The following is a 22876-nucleotide window of genomic DNA, read 5'->3' on the forward strand; positions in this document are numbered from 1 at the left end:
CAATGAGAAGGCATAAAGGAAAAAGAACTCTTCCATTTGACCTTCCTGATTATTAATCCATTTTTCATGGATTAGCAGGACAATAAACTGTAGGGAAGCTGATGTGGGCATTAAAACCTAAAGCTGTTAACAGGACAAGTCCACAGAGTAGAATGGATTGTTATATAGGCTGACATTCCTAAGAGAGACCAGAAGCAGCCTACTGCTGCTACTGAGATGACCTAACCATGAAATAGGGCTCTCAGCCCCCACTTGTCTGAGGTGGACCCATGGCTCATCGCTGTCATCAGCAAATTCATTTTGCATCATGTGCTAAGAAGGATCCCAAATATGCAAGGCTATTATCTAGAAGAAGACAAGACATTGTTATAAACAAAAAATATTATTTATTATATTGGTAGCATTCATATCTCTTCAAAGCATTTAATAATAATAAGTAACTTTATTGAGTCCCCTGTGGGTTTTACTCTTCACTACCACCCTAGCAGTTAGGGTCATTCTCATCCCATCTTCTCACAGATAAGAGAACTGAAGTGTAAAGAGGTCAAGCACAGCCACATCCATAGGAATTACATACATACTGCCTCCCATGGTACCTTCTACACAGCACATGACCACCCCATATTGTAACGAGCCAATAAATATTCAGAGATTAAAAATAACATCCTTGGCTCATATTCTGATAGGAGTTCCAGTTGCTTCAGTCTGTGTCCCAAATTTTCGTTATCAAAAATAATTAGGCCCAGGGACCCTATCATCCCACCAGCCAGTTAGAGAAACCTCATTCCTGGCCATGGTAGTTTGGGACAGAAGTGGATAGCACGGATTCTGTGGCCCGCCACTCACCAGAATGACTTTCTCTATCTCCTTGGGTGCACACCAGTGAAACATGCCAGTAGAATCGTACTTCTTCACGTTGGAGTCCATGTTGTCAATCTGATCATTGCCAGGAATTAACAAGGGGTCATGCCTGGGGAGAAAATGACAAGAAAACCTAAGTGGAAAATGTAATGAATTATAAATGGAAAGTGCCCCCTGTGTAATATCTCAGAGGAGTTGAAAGACACGTGGTAAGTGGCCACCACTGAAGGCCATTCTTTGGTTTGCAGAACCCCTTCTTTAAAGGACAACTGCCCCAACCATCACAATCACCTGGAAATGCAGGCTACCTTTATCACCTAGTAATTCTCTAAAATGATCTTCATGTCATTTTGTGGACTTAGCCTCCTTTCATGGATACCTCTCCCTCCAATTCTCATTTTACCAACCATCCAGTCTCCCCAGTGTGTGCATGTGTGCGCGCGCATGCACACACACGTGAGTGGGCATGCGCACGCGTGCGCACGCACGCACACACACACACACACACTCAGACCAAAGGGTTGTTATTAGCATTGGCAATGAAGAGGAAGGAATAGGAATAGAGCCTCATGCTGACTGACTGGCATGAGGATGGAAAGCCAATTACTTGCTCTTTCTGACTACAACTTCTGACGTGATGCTCTTCGCAGTAAAAGCTTTAACAGGCTGCACTTTAAATATTTTAGCAATTTGCCCAATCAGATTTTGCTCTCCCCGGCTGAAGCCCTTTAAAGATTCAGCAGCATGTCACTTCAGAGCAGATTGACTACCAAATGCCCACATCTGGAATACATGATTTCAATACTAAACAACACCCTCTCTCCTTGCCTTGACAACTGTATTTGCACTCACCATCCAATGATGGTCTCCCCCCACCCCCACTGCACCTCCCAACTATAGCCTTCCTTGGATGAGAGCTCAAGCTCAGACGCATCTTAATAAACTTGTCTTGAATTCATCCTCTTGCCTTGTTTACTGGTGGAGAGGAACGATGCTGCTGCAGAGGCCTCCCCTCCAGTGGACTGGCAAAGCCTTACCAACAATCTTAGGAATTACAATAAAATCAGGCAGGTCTAACAGGTTCACAGCATAAGAAACATACTCCTACATCTTGGGTCATATTTATTGTCCGATTCCATCTCTGATAGCGATTCCATATCTCAATTGGGGGGAGGTCTTTTAGGTTTCTACAACATTGACCACATATAATTAGGACACTGTCACAGGCATATCTACCTGTCCTTGCAGGGGAATTATCTTTCCTAAATAATATCACCAATTCAAGATAGAAAATATAAAAAGGTTCGAATTCCAAAAACTTATTATAAAGTGATTTTACCTTTATATGATTTATTTTAAGCATCAGTGGGTGACTACTTAGTTTTTAGTATTTTTCCCTCTGAAATTTCTCTGACACTTCTCATTTATATGTCCACTACATAGAAAGTGGGACAGAAATCTCTCCTACATGATCCACAGCCCTAGAACTAAGCTTTTGGGATATTAGGATACCTATCATGAACTGTTCCCCCGCCCCCGGTATTCACTCCACCCCGACTTAAGATGGGAAAATTCTCACTGCATTTATTTATTTCTGAGAATTTGCTTTTAGGCTATACCAAATGACAAATACCATGTGAGCAATTCTGCAAAGTTATCTTCAACAAACATGCTAGATTACTATAGGAACTGTCATATCTAATCTTCAAAAGAGAAAAACAATCCACCTTGGAATAGCATCTCAGTAGCTGAGCTGTTGGGAGATCTTTAGGTGTTGTAAACCACCAGGCCACCTTTCAAATACTGAACTCAGTCAAAAATGCTGGAATAAAAAAGGCAGTTGCTCCTAAGAACAGGTCACAGATCAGAGCAAGAACAACTTTTGATTTTTTTTTTTGTCCTTGAAGAATCTTTAATAGTTTTCATAGATATCCATCTGTGATAGGATATCTAACCATCTGTGATAGGTAGGTGGTTAGAAACCACCAAAGAGATTTCAGAAAATACCAGAATGAAGTCTTCCCAGCCCTAGAAGAATATATTTTAGTTGCAAGAGGATCTTAATAAATTTTCTCTAAAGAAATAGACCCAGCTTCAAATTCTCTTGCCCAGTTTATTGGTTAGAGAGGGAGTATTATCTCAAAGGGGCTTGAAACTTGCCTATAATACCTCCAACCCTCATCTTAGAAAAGTAAATAAACAAGCCTGATGATCAGTCATCCCTCAATGAGAAGAGAAAAGACAGTTGTTTAATGTCAAGCCTCATTAACTGGGGTGAGGGTCTGGGGAAAGCAGGTATAATTTCTTCTTTAAAAAATCTTATTTATTCTTGAAGTGTAGTTGACATACAATGTTATAGTAGTTTCAGGTGTAATTTGACACTAGGGTTGCAAGCCATGATTGGCACTGTAATATCCAGAAGCACCTGAGAAGTCTCAGTGGTATGTCATGCTGCAGTCTGTACTCCCCACACACCTCTCACCCTGGCCTGGATAATTTAAATGTATTACCCAGGATTTCCCTCAAAGGGTCTGATCTTAGGACCATTAAAAAGTCTCCCCAAACAAAAATAGTTCCTTTTCTGACCAGTCATTGATACCTGGACTTTGAACTTTGATTTCTTGAATCATCAAAGCAGCCAATAAACATGAATTTTCTATTTTGATCCAGGAATGGAGACTACCCTGATGATTAGGATGCAGTCCCTAGTCAAAGAGAGGGTCATAATATAGCAAGAGAGAGAAAACGTCAATCAAGAGTTGTGATACACTGTGATGAGTGTTATAGCACACAAGGTGGCATGAGAATACCAACAAAGAAGCTGTTAATTGCCTGGTATTTGAGTAACATTAAGGAAGGCTGCCCAGAGAAGGTAACATTTTATCTGATCCCTAGAAATGAGGAGGAATCTCAGCTTATTTTAGTGTTGATCCACTAGCAGCCATTAGGATCCCCTGGAGGCCTATATGAGCCCAAGGATGGCACCCCAAACCATAGCTGATGATGTTGGCTGTGGTATTGTCCAATCTGAGGTATAGAAGACTCAGGCCAGTCACAGTAGCCAGTCCTCTGATGTGCCATTGTGGTCCTCAAATGGAAGATGGACTCCATTGATTGCATATGACTGATTGGGAGCAGGTTAAGAACCATGTGTGGAATTTAGATAGAACAAAAATCAAGTTTCCAAACATGAAGAATGTTATAAAAATGGAAAGGGTTTTAAAAAAATGACATGAGTTGTTTCCCAAGAGAGTGGATTTCTCATCATTTGAGACATTCCAGAAAAGCTGGAATACAGAGATTTCATTGTAAATGTTAGTTGAACCTAGAAGACCTTCAAGCCTTGAGGTACTGTTCTCTCGCTGAGAAAGAGGTGGGTAGAAGGATTCTGGAAATCCTTCTGGGCCACTTCTGGGAATCCAAACGCCAGAGGTCATTAAGTAACTCTAGAAATGTTGTCAGAGCAATGATGGGAGATCAGAAGAAATAAAGACTGATGACTTTAGAGTTCCATGAATGACCATGAGTGTTCCTCATTCACTGGGTTCTACCATCTGGAAGAAAGCTTAGGACATGGTTTATTCCAGTAACTACTTTGAATCGGACAGGGTGAATTTCTTTATGATATCTATTGCTGTAGTGATTTCAAGTGGCTTAGGTTGGCTTAAACTGCAGAGGTCTCTGACATAGGTGAATAGTGAAGAGCCAGTTGGCCATAGGAACTTGCGCTTCTAAATTGAGGTTGATGGAGTTTACATCAATAAAAGAAAGTCAGAGCATTTGCCACTGAGCACAACAACTAACATTGTTATGGTCAGGGGAGGCCCAGGAGAAGAACCAGACAGTCTGCTGTAACTAGAAAGGAAGTCCACCAGAAACATCCCGGAACAAATCATCCCAGCATCATTTGTTCATAAAATGATTAAGAGAACCACATTCAAATGTTCTGAGACAATTACCCAAAAGCCCCTTGGTTAGAATTAAGGAGAAATACTAGATATTGTCTTTCCTATCTTACTTATTTTATAATTTCCCTAACTCATGAAGTAATCTCAACTCCCCTAAAATACACCATAATTGATTCAAGGCTCACTTGTCATTTACCACTGAGCCGATGTACATGCATTATTTTAAAGTAACAGAATCTCTCTGAGGTGAGGTCTATCTGCTGCACAGCTGTTAAGTGAGCATCATTCTGTCCCCCACCAAGTCTGTATATCAAAGTCCGAACTCTCAGTACCTCAGGATGAGACTGTATGATAGAGTCTTTAAAGAGGAAATTAAATTAAAAAGAGGTAATTAGGATGGGCCCGAATTCAATATAGCTGCTGCACTTATAAGAAGAGGAAATGTAGACACAGACATGTACAGACACGTGAAGACACAGAGATAAGACAGCCATCTAGAAACTCAGCAGAGAGACGTGGAACAGAGCTCTCCTTCATCGACTCAGAAGAAATCAACCCTGCTGGCAGCTTGATCTTGGACTTCTAACATCCCCAACTGTGAGAAAATCAATTTCTATTGATCAAGACACCCAGTGTGTGCCACCTGGTTATGGCAGCCCCAGGAAACCCATACAACAGTCCACCTTGAAAAGTGGGCACAGTGTATCAGCTGTCGATCTCTAGAAGGGACCCTAGCTGCCCTTCTTGCCCTTGAGTCTCACCTGTTCATTTCAGGAAGAAATGCATCCTGCCTCCTGTTTAGGAATCTACAAAATGATACCAGAAATACACAATATCTTATTCAAAGAGTTCAGGCCAAAGTACCTCCCTCCCTCAGCACCACCCTACTCCACCCCAACATACATATCTGCTCTGCCCCGAGAGGGCACTTCTCTTGAGCCTTTAACTCGCAACCACACTTTTGGGTTGATACCTATGACAACTAGTTCAAAGGAAAGAGGAAGCCTGGACACCTGCCACTTAATTGATTCATTTGACCCAAGAGCTGTCTCCAAAAGGGATGTTTTTGGGGGTAGAAATCACTGAGGGGAAAAAAAAAAAAAGAAATCACTGAGGGGAGGAAACCACCTATTTCCTAAGTGACAATATAGTATAGTGGCTCCACAACCAAAATATCTGTCTGCAAGTTTTGGCTTACCTCCTACTTGCTACATTGGACCTTGCCTCGATTTCTTCATCTGTACAATTAGAGCATGAATCACCACCATGACTTAATGGATTCCATTTAAGGATTACACGAGTAAAGCCCTGTCCTGCACTTAGCATAGAACATGACACAGAGCATGCCCTCAGTAAATGTTAACTACCATTATTATTATTATTATTTATTGCTAAAAAGCCACTCATATATTTGTAGCTCTTATGAGAGGAGATGGTAAGGGTAGGGCAGTTTAATAATACACATATAGGGTTACTATAGTTATTTCTACTAGTATCGCCATTATAAATGGTGAATTGCCATTTATAAGTATCGCCACCATGAGTTGAATTGTTATAAAATGTTTCGGGCTGGAACTGTTACCTAGGTTTTATGATTTACTCATGACTGTAACACTGGCAGGTAATTTCCACTATTATTACCCATTTGCATGGTTGGAAAAGAAAGTGGTTAAGTAACATGGCTAATATGGCACAGCCAGTGAGAGGAGAGGCAAGGTTTGAACAGGTCTTGACTGGGAGCCAATGCTGCTTGGCCCCCTCTTCCACCCCCTCCCATTTGTAGGAGGCAGCTGGATTTTGTTCATTCTCCCTGGCTGAGAATTTCTCTCACATTTTATCCAGCCTCCAATTTCCCAGGGAGACCACTGCAGGGTGGGCCTCAACCTAAATGGGGTGCTTGGAATGATAGGAGAAGCCTTAGGAGATGAGAAATGAGGCTCCAAAGCTCAAGCAAAGGACGCAATTAAAAAAACATGCTGTAACTTTCCTCTTTCACACTTTTTTTTTTTTTTTTGGTTTGTTTACTTGTACTTTAATGTAAATTTCTGAAGGCCAGTGTTGAACCCACTGCCACAGAAAAACTGGGATTTGCTGTATTTGCCTGTAAGCGGAACTGTGCTCTTTAAAATATAATACTGGCTTCCCCACAGCAGGTTTGCTGGAAGAGGGATTTGTGGTTTTGCTTTAGGCACTTGTCTTCAAGGCAAGCTTTTTGTGTTTCTGCTCTAGCAGGGCATTTAGTTCACTTCCTCAGATTAATTGATGGCAAGTGGCATTCCTTGCTCTGCAGACCCTCAAAACAATGATCTTTTATTCTTTATTTGAAGTCAGGCATGCTTAATTTCTAGCTGTGGACTTTGGAGGTGTGAGCTAAGATGCAAGAAGCATAGATATGAAAAATTTAACTCACTGGGGCTCCTCGGTTGCTATAAAAATGTGGATGTTCCTGAACGGAGTCTTCAAATATTGGAACACGGCAAAAGCTTTCCCAGGCTTAATTGATTATTGAGGCTCTCCTTTGCACATTGTCCTGACAAAGGCCCATGGGGTAATTTCCTTTCCTACTGATTATTCATACAAGCTGTGCCTTCCATGAATGCCCACCGTGCTAGTCTGTCTGTCTTTGCAGCTCAGGGCACTGTGCTTCAGGGCTCTGCAGTGGAGAATGAACAAAATCCAGCTGCCTCCTACAAATGCAAATTATTATCTCTGAAGGAACATCTCTCACCTCTTCTGGTAGGAGTTCCTAAGAAGGGAGAAAGCGGCTCCTGTCTCTGGTTATGGAGGAGGATAGATTCAGGAGGAACATTTGAAACAAAGTGTGAGACCTCAAAAATATCCCCATAGCCCCACAGTGGTGCTTGACACAATGGATACACTCCACAGAACTAGTCTTTGCCACTGGGACTACAAGCAACTATTCAGTGATAAAGTGAGACACTAACGTCTCTTTCTTGCTGACCTCCATCCCATGAGCTAATTAGCAAATAAACATTAAACAGCCAATAAAATATTAGTTCTTGTAACGTACATTTAAAATTCCATTTTTTGTTTTTTGTTTTTTGCCCTCCTTTCTCTTCATTTCTTCTTCTACTCCATTTCTTCTTCTACTCCAAGGCAGTTAGTAACTAAATCCTTGAATGCAATGCTCAAGAGGGGCAAGCCAAGCAAGTGAGTCACAGGCTGTGCCGAAGAGGGTCTCAGGTGGTCTCTTCAAAAGGACTCATATTTGGGTTATTTGGGTTTTCGTACCATAAATAATCTATCTCATTCTGGGGTACATTTCATTTCAGGGTGAATACTATTTCCCATTATGTTGCAAGGCTTTTGGTTCCGGCACCTACCTTCCCTCATCCTTCAGCACTGCCCCTACCCTCCTGTGTAATGAGCATCTCTCCTGAGACACAGCTGCCCGCATTGCCCCCACACACACACACCCACCTGCATCTCCCACCAGAAGGTCATCCCTGGAGCCACCTTGACAAAACCTTCAGGCCAGGCTCTGGCCACTCTGCCAAGACCCGAGTCCTTTTCAACTTCTGTATCTATCTCTTTACATCTTTTTCCCTGCCTAACAAGTAAACAGTCAAGAACTACTGCCACCTCATATATCATCTCTTGTTAGGCAGCCACCACTCTAAAAGGAAGAAGGAAATTACTGCCTTTATGTCTGGGAGACAACCTGGGAGAACTGACATGTTCTTCAGTCCTAGAGAAGAGCGTGCAAGATGCTCTTGAAAGGAGAGGACGGGATAATGACCCTCTGCTGAGCGTGCAACTTGTCCAGAGACCTGTGTCAAATCCACCCCAAGCCCTGGTATGATGAGCCCCACTATTTCTTTCTTCTCCAGTCCCATCGGGGCCTGTCATTTGCTATTTGTTTGTGCATTCTGAGGTGAATTTACTTAGCTAAGCTGTCCCTGCCTTCCTTCTTTATTCTTCCCAGTTGGAAGGAATGGCGAGAGTGGCATTCCATCCCCAACTCTGACTGGGCTCAGGACATCTTGCCATTTCCTATTACTAGACTCTTTCAAGTTGGCAGTCCTAACAAAAAGACCCCATGGAAGGTATAAGTCAAAAGAGAAGAATGGGACTTAACAAGCAGATGAGTTTATTTCACTTAATGATCAGGAAATGGCCAAGAGGCTAATCAGTTTTCCTCAAATCCTCTTTCCTCTCCTATTCAGGCAACCAATCTCTAATATTTTCTGGGTCTTGTGACGTGAAGCTACCTCACCATGCTCAATTTCTCTATTTTCACTATTGTCAATTATCCTTGCTAGCCTGGCTGGGGGCCATCTCTTTGGTAAATTGTCTCCCTGAAACATCCTCCATGAATCCTCATGGCTCATGGGCCCTCTATCTGACTCTAAGTTTCCCAGGTCCTGGAGAAACTGGTGTAACTTGGACTAATGTCAGGAATTCTGTGTGTTCTTCTTGGGAAGACTATGGCCCACTTCTGGTCCACTATTCTACAGCAGAACCTGAGTGGTTTGGCACCCAAAGGACCTTGGCAGAAGCTGGGGCTGGCTGGGCCTTCTCCTCACACTTATTTATGTAACATATGTTTCCAGAAGGCTGCCCTGATGGAAGGTTGGTTCTACACCTCTCCTTACACTGCCACCAGTGATCCTCCTAAAACACGGTCTCCTCAAGAACTTGCAAGCATTTCCCAGTGCCTATGATGGGCAAGGACCTTCGTGGGTGGATACAAGAATATTCTCATATTTCCAGTTCCAGTTATGCTCCTCCAAGAACCCCTTGCTCCAGCCACATTGAGCCATTTACTATGGCCTGAGCACTCTCCTTATTTCCTCCAAATGGACAGAGCAGTAAAAGAGTTAATAATATGGGCTTGAAGCTAAACCACCAGGGTTCAGATCCTCCTAATTGGGTAAGACACATCAGATTCACTAGACTTTACATCTCTGCTACTCAGCTTCTTCATCTATAAAATGGAGGAAAGCATGATTCTTACTCATGCAGTTATAGTTAGGATTCAGGGAGTTCACAGGCATAATGTTCTTGTAATGATGCCTGGCACCCAGTAAGTAATGAACACGGGTAGGCTTGATATTACTAGAAAATTCTCCTCATCATCCAGGGCTAGGTTTAAATAAAACCTCTTTCACAAACTGGCCTCAGCCTCCCAAACCAGAAGTAATGGCAGCTCTTTCTGTTCTCTGTTCTCACAGCCCATGCTAGTACATCTCTGAGCTGTTTCTACTCTATTTTGCCATATACGCTTGCCTGTCTCCTACATTAAACTGTGATCGTTTTGAAGACAGAGACCTATTCTAACCCATCTTACTTTACACTCCTCAAAGACTTTCTATAACCCTGAATACAGTAGGCTTTCAAAAAACATTTGCTCAACGAGAATTAATCTGAGAAAAGGAATTGAAACAGACAGCTGAAATGCACCGCCTTTTTGGATCCTATTTGAGGATACAGTGTGAGAGCCCAGGCATTTACTCTCCACTATCTACCCGCTGGAGAAATATTCTTAGTATCCAACAGCATTTGTGAATACAGGTCCTTGAAGGTGGCCAAGGAAAGAACCAAATATGATTGTAAGCTGGGCAGGGTTTGAGGGAAATCCATGGATCTGCTTCAATTGTAGTCAAAATGGTGCCCAATGTGCTTTTTTTTCCCCCTAGAGAAACTTTCTAGAGAGCTTTCATTTGAAGTTCAGTGGGGTCTGTGAGCTCCCCCAAATTAAGAACACTTGACTCAGTTATCTAGAGACAATGTTCTTGCCCTCTGCAGCCCTGCAATGGAAGAAACACAGCCATCCTCTCAAGGTGTAGACTCACCAGCAGGGACAAGTGGGCAATGAGTGGTTGGTGACTTTAAAGGGAAACTAAGAGAGGTTCCTTAAATCATTCCATGTTAAGAGATCAACAAGGAAGGCAAATAACATGAGTCTGGGAAACTCCATGGCCTGCTCCTCCTGGGGGGTTTGTGAAGCCAAAGGTTATCTGTCATGACACAGGACTACCTGGCTTGGAGCACAGACGCTTGCCATTTGGCTCAATCTGGCTGTGAGAGTTGTTTTCTGTCAGGGCAACTAAAAAACATAGTGCATCAGGATCCAGACACACAAAATGAGGCTGTTCACCTAATGGCTGTGCAGAGAGCTAAGTGACACTGAAAAACCAGGGTGAGTCTGATACCAGAACAAAAGGGAGACAAAGACCATTAGTGCAGAGTCCCGGCAGCACTTGATGCTGGCAGATAGTTTGCAAGAAACCCTCGCGTAGGAGCCTGTTTTATTTGCAGAAGCCACAGTGGTAAATTAAAGCCCATCCTCTCCCATTCTGGGCTCTCTGGTTTCTCTTGGAGCTATTCCTATCACTGCCCATAGGCCACTAAAACCTTTCCACATTCGGAATGATTGATTCTGCTCAAACAAGCAAGCCACAAACTCATGTCGAAAAGCTCACTTCAAATAAGTCATTAGCTTCCTTTATGGATTTTTCAGGTCAGAAGGAATAGGACCTAAGAGTCCTATCTTCTGCAGAGTCGAAAGGGAGTGTTTGAAGAGGTAGGGTGACCTGAAGAAGCCACAAGATATGGCATGAGCCCCCGCTCTTTCTTCTCAATCAACAAGAGGAATATAACAAGAATAGGTCCCGGCAGCCTCACCATCAGTGCCAGATATTCAAACCAAACGAAGCTGCCCATGGGTTCTTCACTCACATGCTGGAAGTGAAGGGGGAAAGAGGGCTCAGCACCCGGTCTTTGCTTCCACATCAGAAGATGCTGCAGAGCATTTGGGGACATAGAGAGTCATGGTAAAGGAAGGGTGTCGAAGACTTTCCGACTTGTCATTGGACAGCCCGTTTCAGCTGAGCTGCAGTCCAGACCATTGCGGGCAGGTGGGGTGAAGCAGTAGTTGTGGCCATAGAGTAGCCCAAAGGCACCAACACCAGAAACCCAAGTTCTGTAGCTTGGCAAGCCTCAGCTCACACTGCCTGACCCCCGTTTAGCAATTCTGATGTACCACAGGGCAGACAGCTCCAGCCCAGGATGACTGCTCCCTCAGCCCCTCTCCAACAGGCAATGAAAGCAAGACCCACTTTGAAAATTCTCCCCCATCATGCAAACTGACATAGGCATGCTTTTCAAAAACCCACAGCCAATCTGTTGATCATTACTTATTTACAAAGGCCTTCGGGCAGAAAGTCCTGTAAAAACCATGCTTGATACGGTATACACTAGCTTTTTCTGCTTGTGGAAAAAAAGTCCCCCCAAGGCTACCTCAAACCATCACTTTCTATTGCACATAAAATGTAGCGTGTAACACTAAAGTATTTAATATATATGGTATAATATATCTACAGGAAAGGCATTTGTGTAGAAGTATGTTACCCTGGATTTGGTAATTTGATGTTTTGCTGAAGGCTACGACTTAAAAAAGCTTCCACCTCGTACAGAAGACCTGTCATCTTGGTACCCAAGAGCCAACAGAATAAAGAAGTACCCTTAAGCAGCAAAACTTTGACACAGCTTTGAAGCATATGAAAACAGTATAACGCCTCAGAATTATTATTACTCAAGATCAAAGAAATGAGCCATACTTTACATAGCAAACAGGGACAGGGAATTTGGCTCCAAAGGTTTCAGATTTTTCAGACTTCTCTTTATTTATTTATTTGCTTCTCTAAATTTAGGCAAAAGGAAGTGCCTGGGCTTTTCTCTACTTTAAATGGATAAAACTATTAGCATTAGATAAGGCGATTACCTAAAGATGAGTAAATAGGAAATGAATGCTAGCATGACAACTGGCATCATAAAAATGAGAAGCTTGGCAGTTGGTCCTTTTATTTCTCCTCATAAACTGTAAACAAGCATGTAAATCAGCAACACCCCAGCAAGACTGAGTGGAGGGGCAGACAGAGGACTGTTAAGGAAATATCCAACAGCAAGAGGTGATCATAATGGAGCAGGACATGGGGCTGGGGGAAGCTTCCATGGGAATCCCTGTCCTCCAGGGCAGGGAGAAGGATGGCCCCATCTGCATCCTAAAAGGGTGGCCTCGGAGGGCCTGGATGATGTGAATGTATGCAGAGAGGAAAGGGGTGGTAGGGGTGGGGTGGGGGTGGGGATGGCCATAATCTTATTTCAGTAATTAAAGAGAAGAAAGCAGCCAATGTCAAGAAAGAAAGAAAGAAAGAAAGAAAGAAAGAAAGAAAGAAAGAGAAAAAGAAAAAGAAAAAGAAAAAGAAAAAGAAAAAGAAACATCAAGCATCAAGATGGCAGGTGTTTCCATGGCAGTGATCATGTAGGGATCACTCCTATTTCATCCCTGAGGTGCTACAGAGTTAGGATGTTGGAGGAAATAAGCCCTGGGATTGGCAGATGAATCAAAAACAACCGGGGAAAATGAAAGATGAAGAGGCCCAGAAGAGAAACCTGCAGAACTCTGTTGGAATTTGGTTTCATTTACCATTTCCAAGAGGAAGCCATAGTCAAGATGGAAGGGAGGGAGGGAGGGAGGGAGGGAGGGAGGGAGGAAGGAAGGAAGGAAGGAAGGAAGGAAGAAGGAAGGAAGGAAGGAAGGAAGGAAGGAAGGAAGGAAGGAAGGAAGGAAGGAAATGGGAAGGAAGGAAGGAAGGGGGAAGGAGAGAGAAGGAAGGGATGGAGGAAGAGAGGGAGGGAGGAAGGAAGGAGAGGGAGAAAGAGTACCCACTACGCTGTATTTCATAATTAATATTGCTTTTAGCCTGAGCAGAACTGGATTACTTTTGAACTTTGCTTTGGCAAGTCCGCAGATTATTAGACTTTTTTATCAGTCAAAATCAATTAACGGAAATTTGATTTCAATCGACAGGATAAAAGGAAGGTAATCTTCAGGTTCATTTTTGATTGTGATGATACATCTCACATATGGCCTTAAGTACAGCAAACAGTCCTCGGAGGGACTCCAGCAGAAAGAGACTCGCCGCAGGCAAACTAACCACACGAGTCCCTCTGATTGGTTGGCGCCGTCATTAGTGCCACTGCTGTTTAGGAACTACACAGAGACAGGACATGGTGACAGCTAAGACTTTAAAGCCTATGTATTTTTCAAACAGCTTTTCAAACTGTTTTTCATGACAGAATTTTTTCAGCTCTATCATTAACTGCTGACAAGCTGACAGAATAAATACTCCAGCCTTTAAGAAGCCACCTAACGATCGGTCCCCTCCCCCGCCTCGTGCTTGTAAGGTGGGGGGGTGGGGGGACTCTGGGCCCGGGCCTGGGCAGGGTGGGGAGTAGAGGATGGGGGGGGGGGTGGCCCCCACGGGTGGCCCGCAGCCCCTCTTCTTACCTCATCAGCTTGGGCGAGGAGCTGGGTGAGTTCCGCATGCCTCCGTTCCGCTGCTTTTTTTTGGGGGACAGCGTCGATGGCTGCTCATCTTCAACTGGAAAGACAGGCAGCTCATGAGATTATGAACAGTTGGAGGGCAGGCTGCGAGATACAGGCAAGATATCAAAGGACACACACTCACGGCTCAGTCACTCACTAGGAACTCATGGCTGTCTTTTAGGACCCAGTGACAAAGACCAAATGTGTTAGTCAAAGAGGCCGCCTTAGAGAAGGTGAACTCATCACCTCTGAGCACTCCAGCTTTTGAACATGCACTCGAAACAGACTAGACCAGTTTGTAAGCGCCCTGCCGCAAGAAAGAAAAGAAATCATGATTCATCTGTATATAAAATACATATATATGTATGTATATATGTGGGGGTTGGGGGGTGGGAACACTCAGTCGTTACTCTTAGAGTTGACTGTAGTTGCTTTGCCGAGTAATCGAATGGGGTTTTCCATAACCACAGTCAGAAATGAAGTCGTATGGGGAACAGCAGCAGAATCACGGCCAGCTCGCTGATTCCACGGAGGAACCACCTTAGCTGGTGCCTAATCCCTGCACGCCAGGGGAAGAGCCTTGCAGAGAGGCAGGGATCGGAGCCCCTGACAGCCAATGTTTCAATCAGTCGGGACTGGGAACATCGGTGCCGGTTGGCTCACGGATCTCCAGCCCAGCTCAGCTCTTGGCCCTGCACCTCACTAGAGGGAGAGCACGGGGATGGGGGGCGGGGGGCTGCATCCTTCTCAACTCATTCAGACTGGGCTGTGAGGTTGGAGGACCAGCCGGAGAAGAGCGCCCGAATGAAGGAGGAGGTTGCCACTGAGTGATATCTCTGATGATGGGGGGAGGGTTGGCGAGAGGGGGGACAGCGAGGGTTGGAAACCAAGGCTGTTTTCCAAACGTCTAAACCACACAGATCGCTAAGCAATGTGAAGGTTCGCTCACAAACAACACAGCACACTTTACTGCTTTTGCCCAAAGACACCCACTAATAAGCTTTATAGATGTATTAGCTTGCATCATGCTTTTTTTTTTTTTTAAGAGAGCTGCTTCATAATTAGCAGATGCGCACCCAGCCTGTCACCCAAGGGCATCAGCGGCAAAATCCTAGCCCTCCTCTCCCCACCCCCCACAATTCAGGCTAAAGCTGTAATGTCAAGAAGGAAAAATATAGGATCCTTGGATTCTTAGAGTTGACTGCAACACAGACTGGGAGGAAGCACCCTTGAAACCCGGAATGCACGACAGTCACCTTAAAGCTAAGAAGAGAAATATTAGCAGTGATGACATCAAAAGAAGCTTGACATATGTTAATGGTGTACAAGTCTTAGGCAGGTGGGGGAGGATGCCATCTCAGCTACTCGACATTGCCCAGGAAGACCCATATCAGGACATGCATTATATGGTACTTCCCTGAAAACCCTAAATAAATTTAGTACGTTACAATACATGGTTCCAAGGGATTCTAATAATCCAACTATTTTCCAAACCTGCTTCAAAGTATCCCACTTGGTACATTCCCCTATCCCACTGTTAGTCGGAGGTGGTCTCTAGTCTTGTTGACACATGGAAAGGGAACAAGAATGCAGTTTGAGGTGAGAGTGTTTCCAGAAGTGATGAAGGCAAGAAAGCACCTACGAATGCCTACATCCCACTCACTCTACCAGCTGCTCTCTCGCCCCGTCCCCCCTGAGGCCCAGGCTCAGGCTGCGACCCTATCAGTCACTTAGGGCTCCAGGCCTAACTATGTGGCTGGGAGGATATCGCATCTTATCAGAAATGAGTATCCACAGCAAATCACACAGAGACTAAACAGCACTTAAAAGATTAAAGGAAATAAATACAAGCCACATAAATGGTATTGAAAAAAATCACTTAGAGTTGATATGCATCTCTCCGCAAGCAAACAGGCACTCTGGGCTTGACCTGAATTCATCTTCCTTTCACAGCACAGGGGGGCCAGGCATCCCAGGTTAATAATGGGGTAGAAAGGCAGTGAGCGAAAGAGAAAGGGAGAGAGAGACAGAGAGACAGAGACAGACGAGAGAGAGGTATGTGGATAAGTATCCTTTTGCATTTTCCCCATCTAAGGATTGGGGAGAAAATCCTGCATGGATTCTACCCGTAATACAAGGTCATCTTTTAATATGGACCACTTGCTATTGCTGTATTGTGTTCAGGGTGACCTAGATTAGTTGAGTCACATGACAGACTGAATAACATGTGTGCATGTGAGTGGGGCTAGTTGGGGTGAACATTCTCTTCTTCTCTGTCACACAGGCCTCCTTATGGTTAGAGTGACACACCCAGAAAGGTCTTTTACCTAACCTAGGCTACTATGCCTGACTTTATTCAAGGCCACCAGATGTTGCCATGGTTTCATCCGATTTATTCAGTGAGTCTATTTTAGTAAGGACCTGAACAGAAGTCCCACTCACTGGCACTTCTATTGGATTCTTTTGCTTACCTATTGTCTCCCCGTTTGCACTGGACCTATAATAAATAACCCTCTTTGGTTAAGTGCCCATTATCCTTGCACCTTGTCACTGTTTGTTTACCTGCGGTGATCTTCACATGGAAGATGTGTAAGTTAATACCTGTTACCCAGCTCCAGGGAGACACTTCATTCTAGTGCTAAAGTCGTGCCTCCTTCTATGCAAGGAAACTATTTATTTTCATTGCAACTCAGAAAGATCATCCATCATAATCATACTGCATTTAAACCAGGATTTGTTCTCTTAAATGAAACTCATGTTCAAAGGTTTCCTCCTGCACTCACAAGGCCTGGAAATGCAGATCTGTTCCCTGAAGAAATGGGGGGATGGGGGGGAATGTCTTCAGCTTAAATATATGAACATTGTGTAATGGAGACCATTACATATGGCTTAGATCCCACGAGAGAAGCAGCGATAACTTCTTTCTCTAAGTAGGTTATAAACCATATTTAATTATTATCCTTTATATGGATTCTATCAATTTCTGCATATTTAAAGAAAGCAGATCTAGAAAAACTTTTAGTTAAGCTATAAAATATAATTTTCATTTCATAGCTTCTGTGACTACATGAAAGGAATAAAAATTGAATTAAAAGGAAGACTTAAATTTACTTACTTTCATGAAAGACAAATGTATTGAAGTAATTGGCCTCTACTTCATGCCAACGCACATTTACAGGCTCCTACTTAGCCTACTTTTTGGCTAATTACAATACACCTCTGTCTCCAGCATTTTCACTTGCATCATGCTGTGGAAGCACATGAAGATACGATCTTTGAAAGGAACCTGACTTACCGGCTTCTCTAAAACACAAATAAGTTCAGGAATCCAATGTGGAATTTTTATAGGAGCTGAACTCCATCCAGTCTCCAAGTACTCATAAAATTCAAGGGCTTGTTTTTGCACATCCCTAAGTATAACACTTAATGTGCTGTTGTAACTTCCCAGCGCTCACTTGTCTAATAGGCTCTGAATCTAACAGTTTTACAGTTGGGGAAGACTCAGTGCTAGAAAAATGTCAGGCAAGTCTAATGAGGCTTCAGATCCCTTGGTTTGCGCTAGAGTTTAATTTAAAGTTACAATGATGTTTTAACATGTTTGCTTATACTTGACTAAAGAGGATTCATTATTTCAATGACATAACCTCCAGACAATGTTCTGGGAATTGATTTAAGATGTGGTGGTAATTCCAACAGCCTTAATGCAGAGTCGAACATCTGTAACAACATTTTACTCGACTTTTCATCGGCATTCTGTTTTCAAGCAAAAGCTAGGCAACATCCACCAGAAACACTGGCCAGAACTCTGGGCTTATTTCAAGATGATCATATACTTTACTGTTTTTTTTTTTTTTTAATAGAAATCCCTTTCTTTATTGTCCTAGCCAGCTTGCAAACACCGTGTCAGGGTTACCAATGCCTCTTTGTGGGCCTTTTGAATAAAATGGGGCAAGGATTCCAACTTTCAGCTTTCCCAAAATAGCTCAATGCTGAATGTGATGGACCCAGTGCTTGGGTCCAGCCGGGGGCACATCCCCCCTTCCTTATGTCCTCGACAGGGTTTAGGGGGATGAGGCCCTTTGACACTTAAAGGTGAATTTGTTGGCTGGAGTTAAAAAAAAAAAAAAAAAAAAAAAACAGTTCAAAGCAAATAAACTCGGAAACGCAATAAAAGGCAAACAACCTATAAACATGAGTCGACCGGCTATCTCCATTACGTTATGAATCACCACATCTGGAGAAACCCACATCTGCACACACTTAGCAGGTCATTAGTAATGTCATATTCACACTGGAATCACTCAGAGTGAGCAGCATGCAAAGTGGCTTGAACGCAAAGGCATCTAGCTAATAGGGCTTCCGACGAAAGTCTTGAGCAAGCTGCTAGTTTGGAGGCAGGGTCATTTTAATTGTTATTTCTTGTTGGCTATGGCATTTCTTATTGGAATTTTGCTGCCCAACAAGCTGAACGCATGCTGAAATCAACAACAGTACATCCTTCTTCTTCAACTGAGCTCAGCACGTTAGGAGAGAACACTGAGGGGTGCGGTTATTAAAAGAGGAACGGGCTCCCGAACTCCTTCACCTGGCTCGGCCACAAGCCGAGGATTGTGAGTTGTGTCCTTGAACTCAAATGGGTCTTTGGGATAGCGCGATCTAGCTGCAACCTTGACTGCCAAACAATAATGAGAAAAGAAAATGGAAATGAATCCTTTGCGAAATTTTTCATTAGGGAAGTTCCAAATGAGTTTTACCATCGAATGAAATTATAGCTTTACATGAGAAGGGGAGTTTCTTCCTCTCAGCTGAACTGCAGTTTTCTCTTACCCCGATGGCTTCTTGAAATTCTTTTTGCTGTGTTTTTGTCATCAATGTCAGAAGGGATAATATGTCAGAAAACAATCTTGTTTGTGCAATAATTTCCAAAAACCTACAGAGTACCCTTCTCCCTATGACATACACAGACCGAAAACTCAGTTTGGCAGCAAGACCAGACCCATTATTTCCTGAAGTCTGTTGAATGCATCCTACTGAATAACCATTATATTCCAAGTCATCAATCCTCAGTGTTAAACTATCATTTTCATCTCAAACAGCAGGCTTGGTCAGCTTGGTTTTGATTGCTGCCTAACTTGTATTAAATGCCATCGGGTTTGCCACTCCTAAGAGAGAAGGATATATGGCATCTCCTTGTATCATGAGTGTTAAAAAAAAAAAAAAGACAAGTGGGTATGTGTTTTCCATCTTTCAGAACAAAAATCTTGAGGGTAAGGAGAGAGGGTGAAGTTGCCAAGCTAGGGATGTAATAGTGCGCTTCCTATTCTCTGTGAGTTTACCAAACTTTCTCCTCAAGAAAAATCATGTAAGTCATAGTAATATAGTCTTTTCCCAATATGCAATTCACAATGGACAAAACTCCCAAGCTGACTCAACTTTTCTCTCTAATATGATGGAAAGCCTAAGACTTTCACCAGAAAATATGGGCTAGTTAACTCTTGAGGTCTTACAATGTGGCCACCAAAGAGCAATCCTTGGATGGGAGCACAGAATGGCACCTGTTTTCTGGAGGAACGTCTTCTGTCTTGTAACCATACAGTACCAGAACCTTAGCTGCCTGTCACACAAACCAGATGGGTGAGAAGGTGTAGATGCTTCTAGAAGCAATGAAGGAAAACAACAAGAACAACAGATGCCAGATAAATAATCCATACTGTGAGTTTGGTTTTGTAATTGCTATAAAGGAGCACCTGGATATTGGTTCAAGATGAATACCATAAGAGGGAAATGTCATGTGCTCATTAGCGAGGTTGAGCAGTTAAGAAGGCTAGGACATGGCAAGGCAGGCATCAGAGCCAAGTTCTATGCCTAGAAGGTCATAAGCAGCTCAATATCAGAACATGGGGACTTACAGTGGGTGATATCCTTGAAATGAGAGTTTCTGATCTGAAAACCTTGGGATAGCATATATCCCCCCCCTGAAGATTGGTGAACACTTTGCAGTATTATTGAGACTGTAATCGATAAACCTATAAAATCAATATTTTTGAAAGATCATAGAGAATATTAATGCACAGGTAATAAAAATATGAAGGATGTTGCCTCTCAAAAGCAATGCCAAGAATAATAATATTTCCAACATATAACATATATAACTTGTCTACAATTGAACAATTGCTTTATTATTTACATTATCAGGCAGGATAATTTCACAACTTCTAGCTGAGAAATAGGAAATACATTTATTTGAAAAACCTAGAGGTTGTGGGTTGAAAATAACACTAACCTGCCATTATGTAACATAGGATGGAAGGTATCTCTAAGTGGCTCTGTGGGCCAGAGCACAGGCACAGGGGTGCCTGTCCCCAGGTAGGCTGACAGGGCAGGGAGAGGAGGTTTGTTGCAGCTTTTTCATTTCTAGGCTTTTGTAGAGCTAATAGGAGAATGGGGAGGGAGACTTTAAGGAACAATAGGTTATGTAGAAGTTAATCACAGGGTGTATTTCTGGTTCTATTCACTGCCTGGGAAACCTGAATTGTGTAAGTTTGAGTCCATCAACACAGAGTAATGAAAGAATTCAGCTCCTACATGGGAGAGAGAAAAAAAATACTATATAAATATACTAACAGAACCCACATGACCTGGATTGCAATGTTCTCTACGGAAACACTGCAGGCCTAATGGATCCTCTGAAATCAAACAGGGTGGATTAGATGTTACCTACTGACCCCCCCACATCCCCCCATCTCAAACTGTAAGCCTCATGTTCTATATGCATCCTGGTAGAAGTCCAACATTCATCAAAGTCCCCTGTATCTAGAATCTCAGCTCATATATCTTCACTAAAACCCTGACCTGCTAGAATAACTCGCCCAATGCTCTGCTCAGTATTGGGGAGGAAATTCCTTTTGGAGATCTGGTTGCCTTTAGCTCTTTATTTATTTATTTATTTTATTGGAACAGATTGTTTCTATCATCTCAAGGGCAAAGAAAAGTCTCAAGCTAAGACTAGATATTAGCTTCTCAGAGATGAGACACAAAGATAAAACAACGGAATTCTAAGAGCAAATACACGACTATAATGAGAAACGCAAGAATTTCCTTGAATTATTGCTATGGAGTGGAGATTGGGAAGGCAGTACAAGATGGAAGATAACTTTTACTGTGTATCAAACTGAGAAAAAAAAATGCAGGAGTCCAACAAAACTGCTCCTTTTCAACTTTTCTTTCCTTCTCTCCCTATTCTTTACTCCAACCAAGGAGATGCTAACTGCTCTGAAGCTAAAAAGTGAATCTGACTCCTTTTTTCTGTAGCCCTGGCATGTGCAGCACCTGTTTGTGGGGGACGAGTTGTAGTGGAGGGATGAGACTTGCCAACTCCCTGGCACCAAGAGCTGCTTTCTTTCTTCTTATACTTCTCAAGTTCCAGGGTCAGCAAACTATAGTCTGGAACATGTTTTTGTATACTCCATAAGCTTAAAATGTTTTTACATTTTTAAATGGCTGGTGAAAAAAGGAAGAAGAATATTTCATAACACATTAAAATGAGAGGAAACTCAAATTTCAACAGCTATAAATAAAGTTTTATTGGAAAAGGACCACAGTTGCTCATTTACCTATTGTCTGTGGCCATTTTCACTGTACGACAGACTTGAGTAGTTGCAACAGAGACCCAGGGGTCCACAAAGTCTGAGGTATTTACTAGGTGGCCCTTGGTAGAAAATGTTTGCTGATCTCTGCTCTCGTTTATCTGTTTATCTTCTCACATTTTCCTAGCTGGCCAGTTTTTGAAAAGGACAATGTTCTTCCCAATTTGCCAAGATGGCCAATCAACAAGAGGAACACAGATGGAGCCCACATCAAGTGCACAGACTTGGGGAGGTAGGAAGGGGCAGAGGTAGCTTAGCGATCCAAACGACCCTATTTTCCAATCTGCTAGGAGTCCGGCAGGTGCCCTGGTATTGGGGGAAACCAGTTAGGTGAGTTTCCCATCTTCCAACTCAAGTGAAGTCAGATTCATCTACCTTGCACTTTGAGAATCAAGGCAAACCACATCTACCATGAACAATTCCTTGAAGCTGTCAGCGTGTGCCGCAAGTCCACCCTGAGAGAGCCCGCACAAGACAACAGATTAACCATTAGACTAGATATGTTGAAAATATACAGCTTCAACCTTTCCCCAGCTAGCTCAGAGCGATATATAGATGATTATTTCAACCGTCAGCTGCCGCATAGATTTAAACCCCTGCACAATAACTCCTGGATTCATCTGCCCCTTGTCAAACTTGCACGGCTTTAGTTGGAGGATACATGGTGTGGCAGTTTCACTGTGAATCCAGAATGATCCAGACGGCTGCTGTCTCTTTGTTAACAGGAAGCCAAACTGATGAGTTTGTAATGCATTTCTTATCAAAGGTAGTCTCAGAAAAGAAAATGTGCCCCATCAGTTTGGTTAGAATTTCACATATAGTAGATTAGGGGCTTAATCAGAATATCTCTGTTATTTTCATGTGGAAATAGAAAATTCTGCATCCCTCCCATTAAAATCACTTTAGGCTGATGAAGTAGGTATTTGGAAATTTAGAATTATCTTTGATTTTTCTTCTCCTTCAGTATACTTCATAAAAATCATCAGCTAGAGCCCAGAAAACAATGGTGGTTCATAGATACAAGCATGCGAACATATTTTTTTAAGTTCATGCCAATCTTTTCGAGCCGTGCTTCTAAAATGATAATAGTGAATAAAAGGATTGTA

The 22876-nt window shown here is 42.8% G+C and overlaps 1 protein-coding gene across 25 annotated transcripts in view; it reads right to left on the reverse strand.

Annotated features, from left to right (window-relative positions):
• The window catches only part of KCNMA1 (potassium calcium-activated channel subfamily M alpha 1), a 717266-nt gene that overhangs the window by 81807 nt on the left and 612583 nt on the right, over positions 1–22876 (reverse strand). For 20 of the 25 annotated variants that reach the window (XM_077895127.1, XM_077895126.1, XM_077895129.1 and 17 more), the window contains 2 exons: positions 14086–14179; positions 847–970 (listed from right to left, as the gene is read on the reverse strand). In XM_077895127.1, the coding sequence (XP_077751253.1) occupies positions 847–970; positions 14086–14179 (218 nt within the window). Of the gene's footprint in view, positions 1–846; positions 971–14085; positions 14180–18709; positions 18797–22876 lie in introns of those variants that run through there. The other 5 variants (XM_077895128.1, XM_077895144.1, XM_077895139.1 and 2 more) reach the window with 2 other exon arrangements.

The sequence above is a fragment of the Canis aureus genome, chromosome 4 (assembly GCF_053574225.1).
Source record: "Canis aureus isolate CA01 chromosome 4, VMU_Caureus_v.1.0, whole genome shotgun sequence".
Classification (NCBI taxonomy): Eukaryota; Metazoa; Chordata; class Mammalia; order Carnivora; family Canidae; genus Canis; species Canis aureus.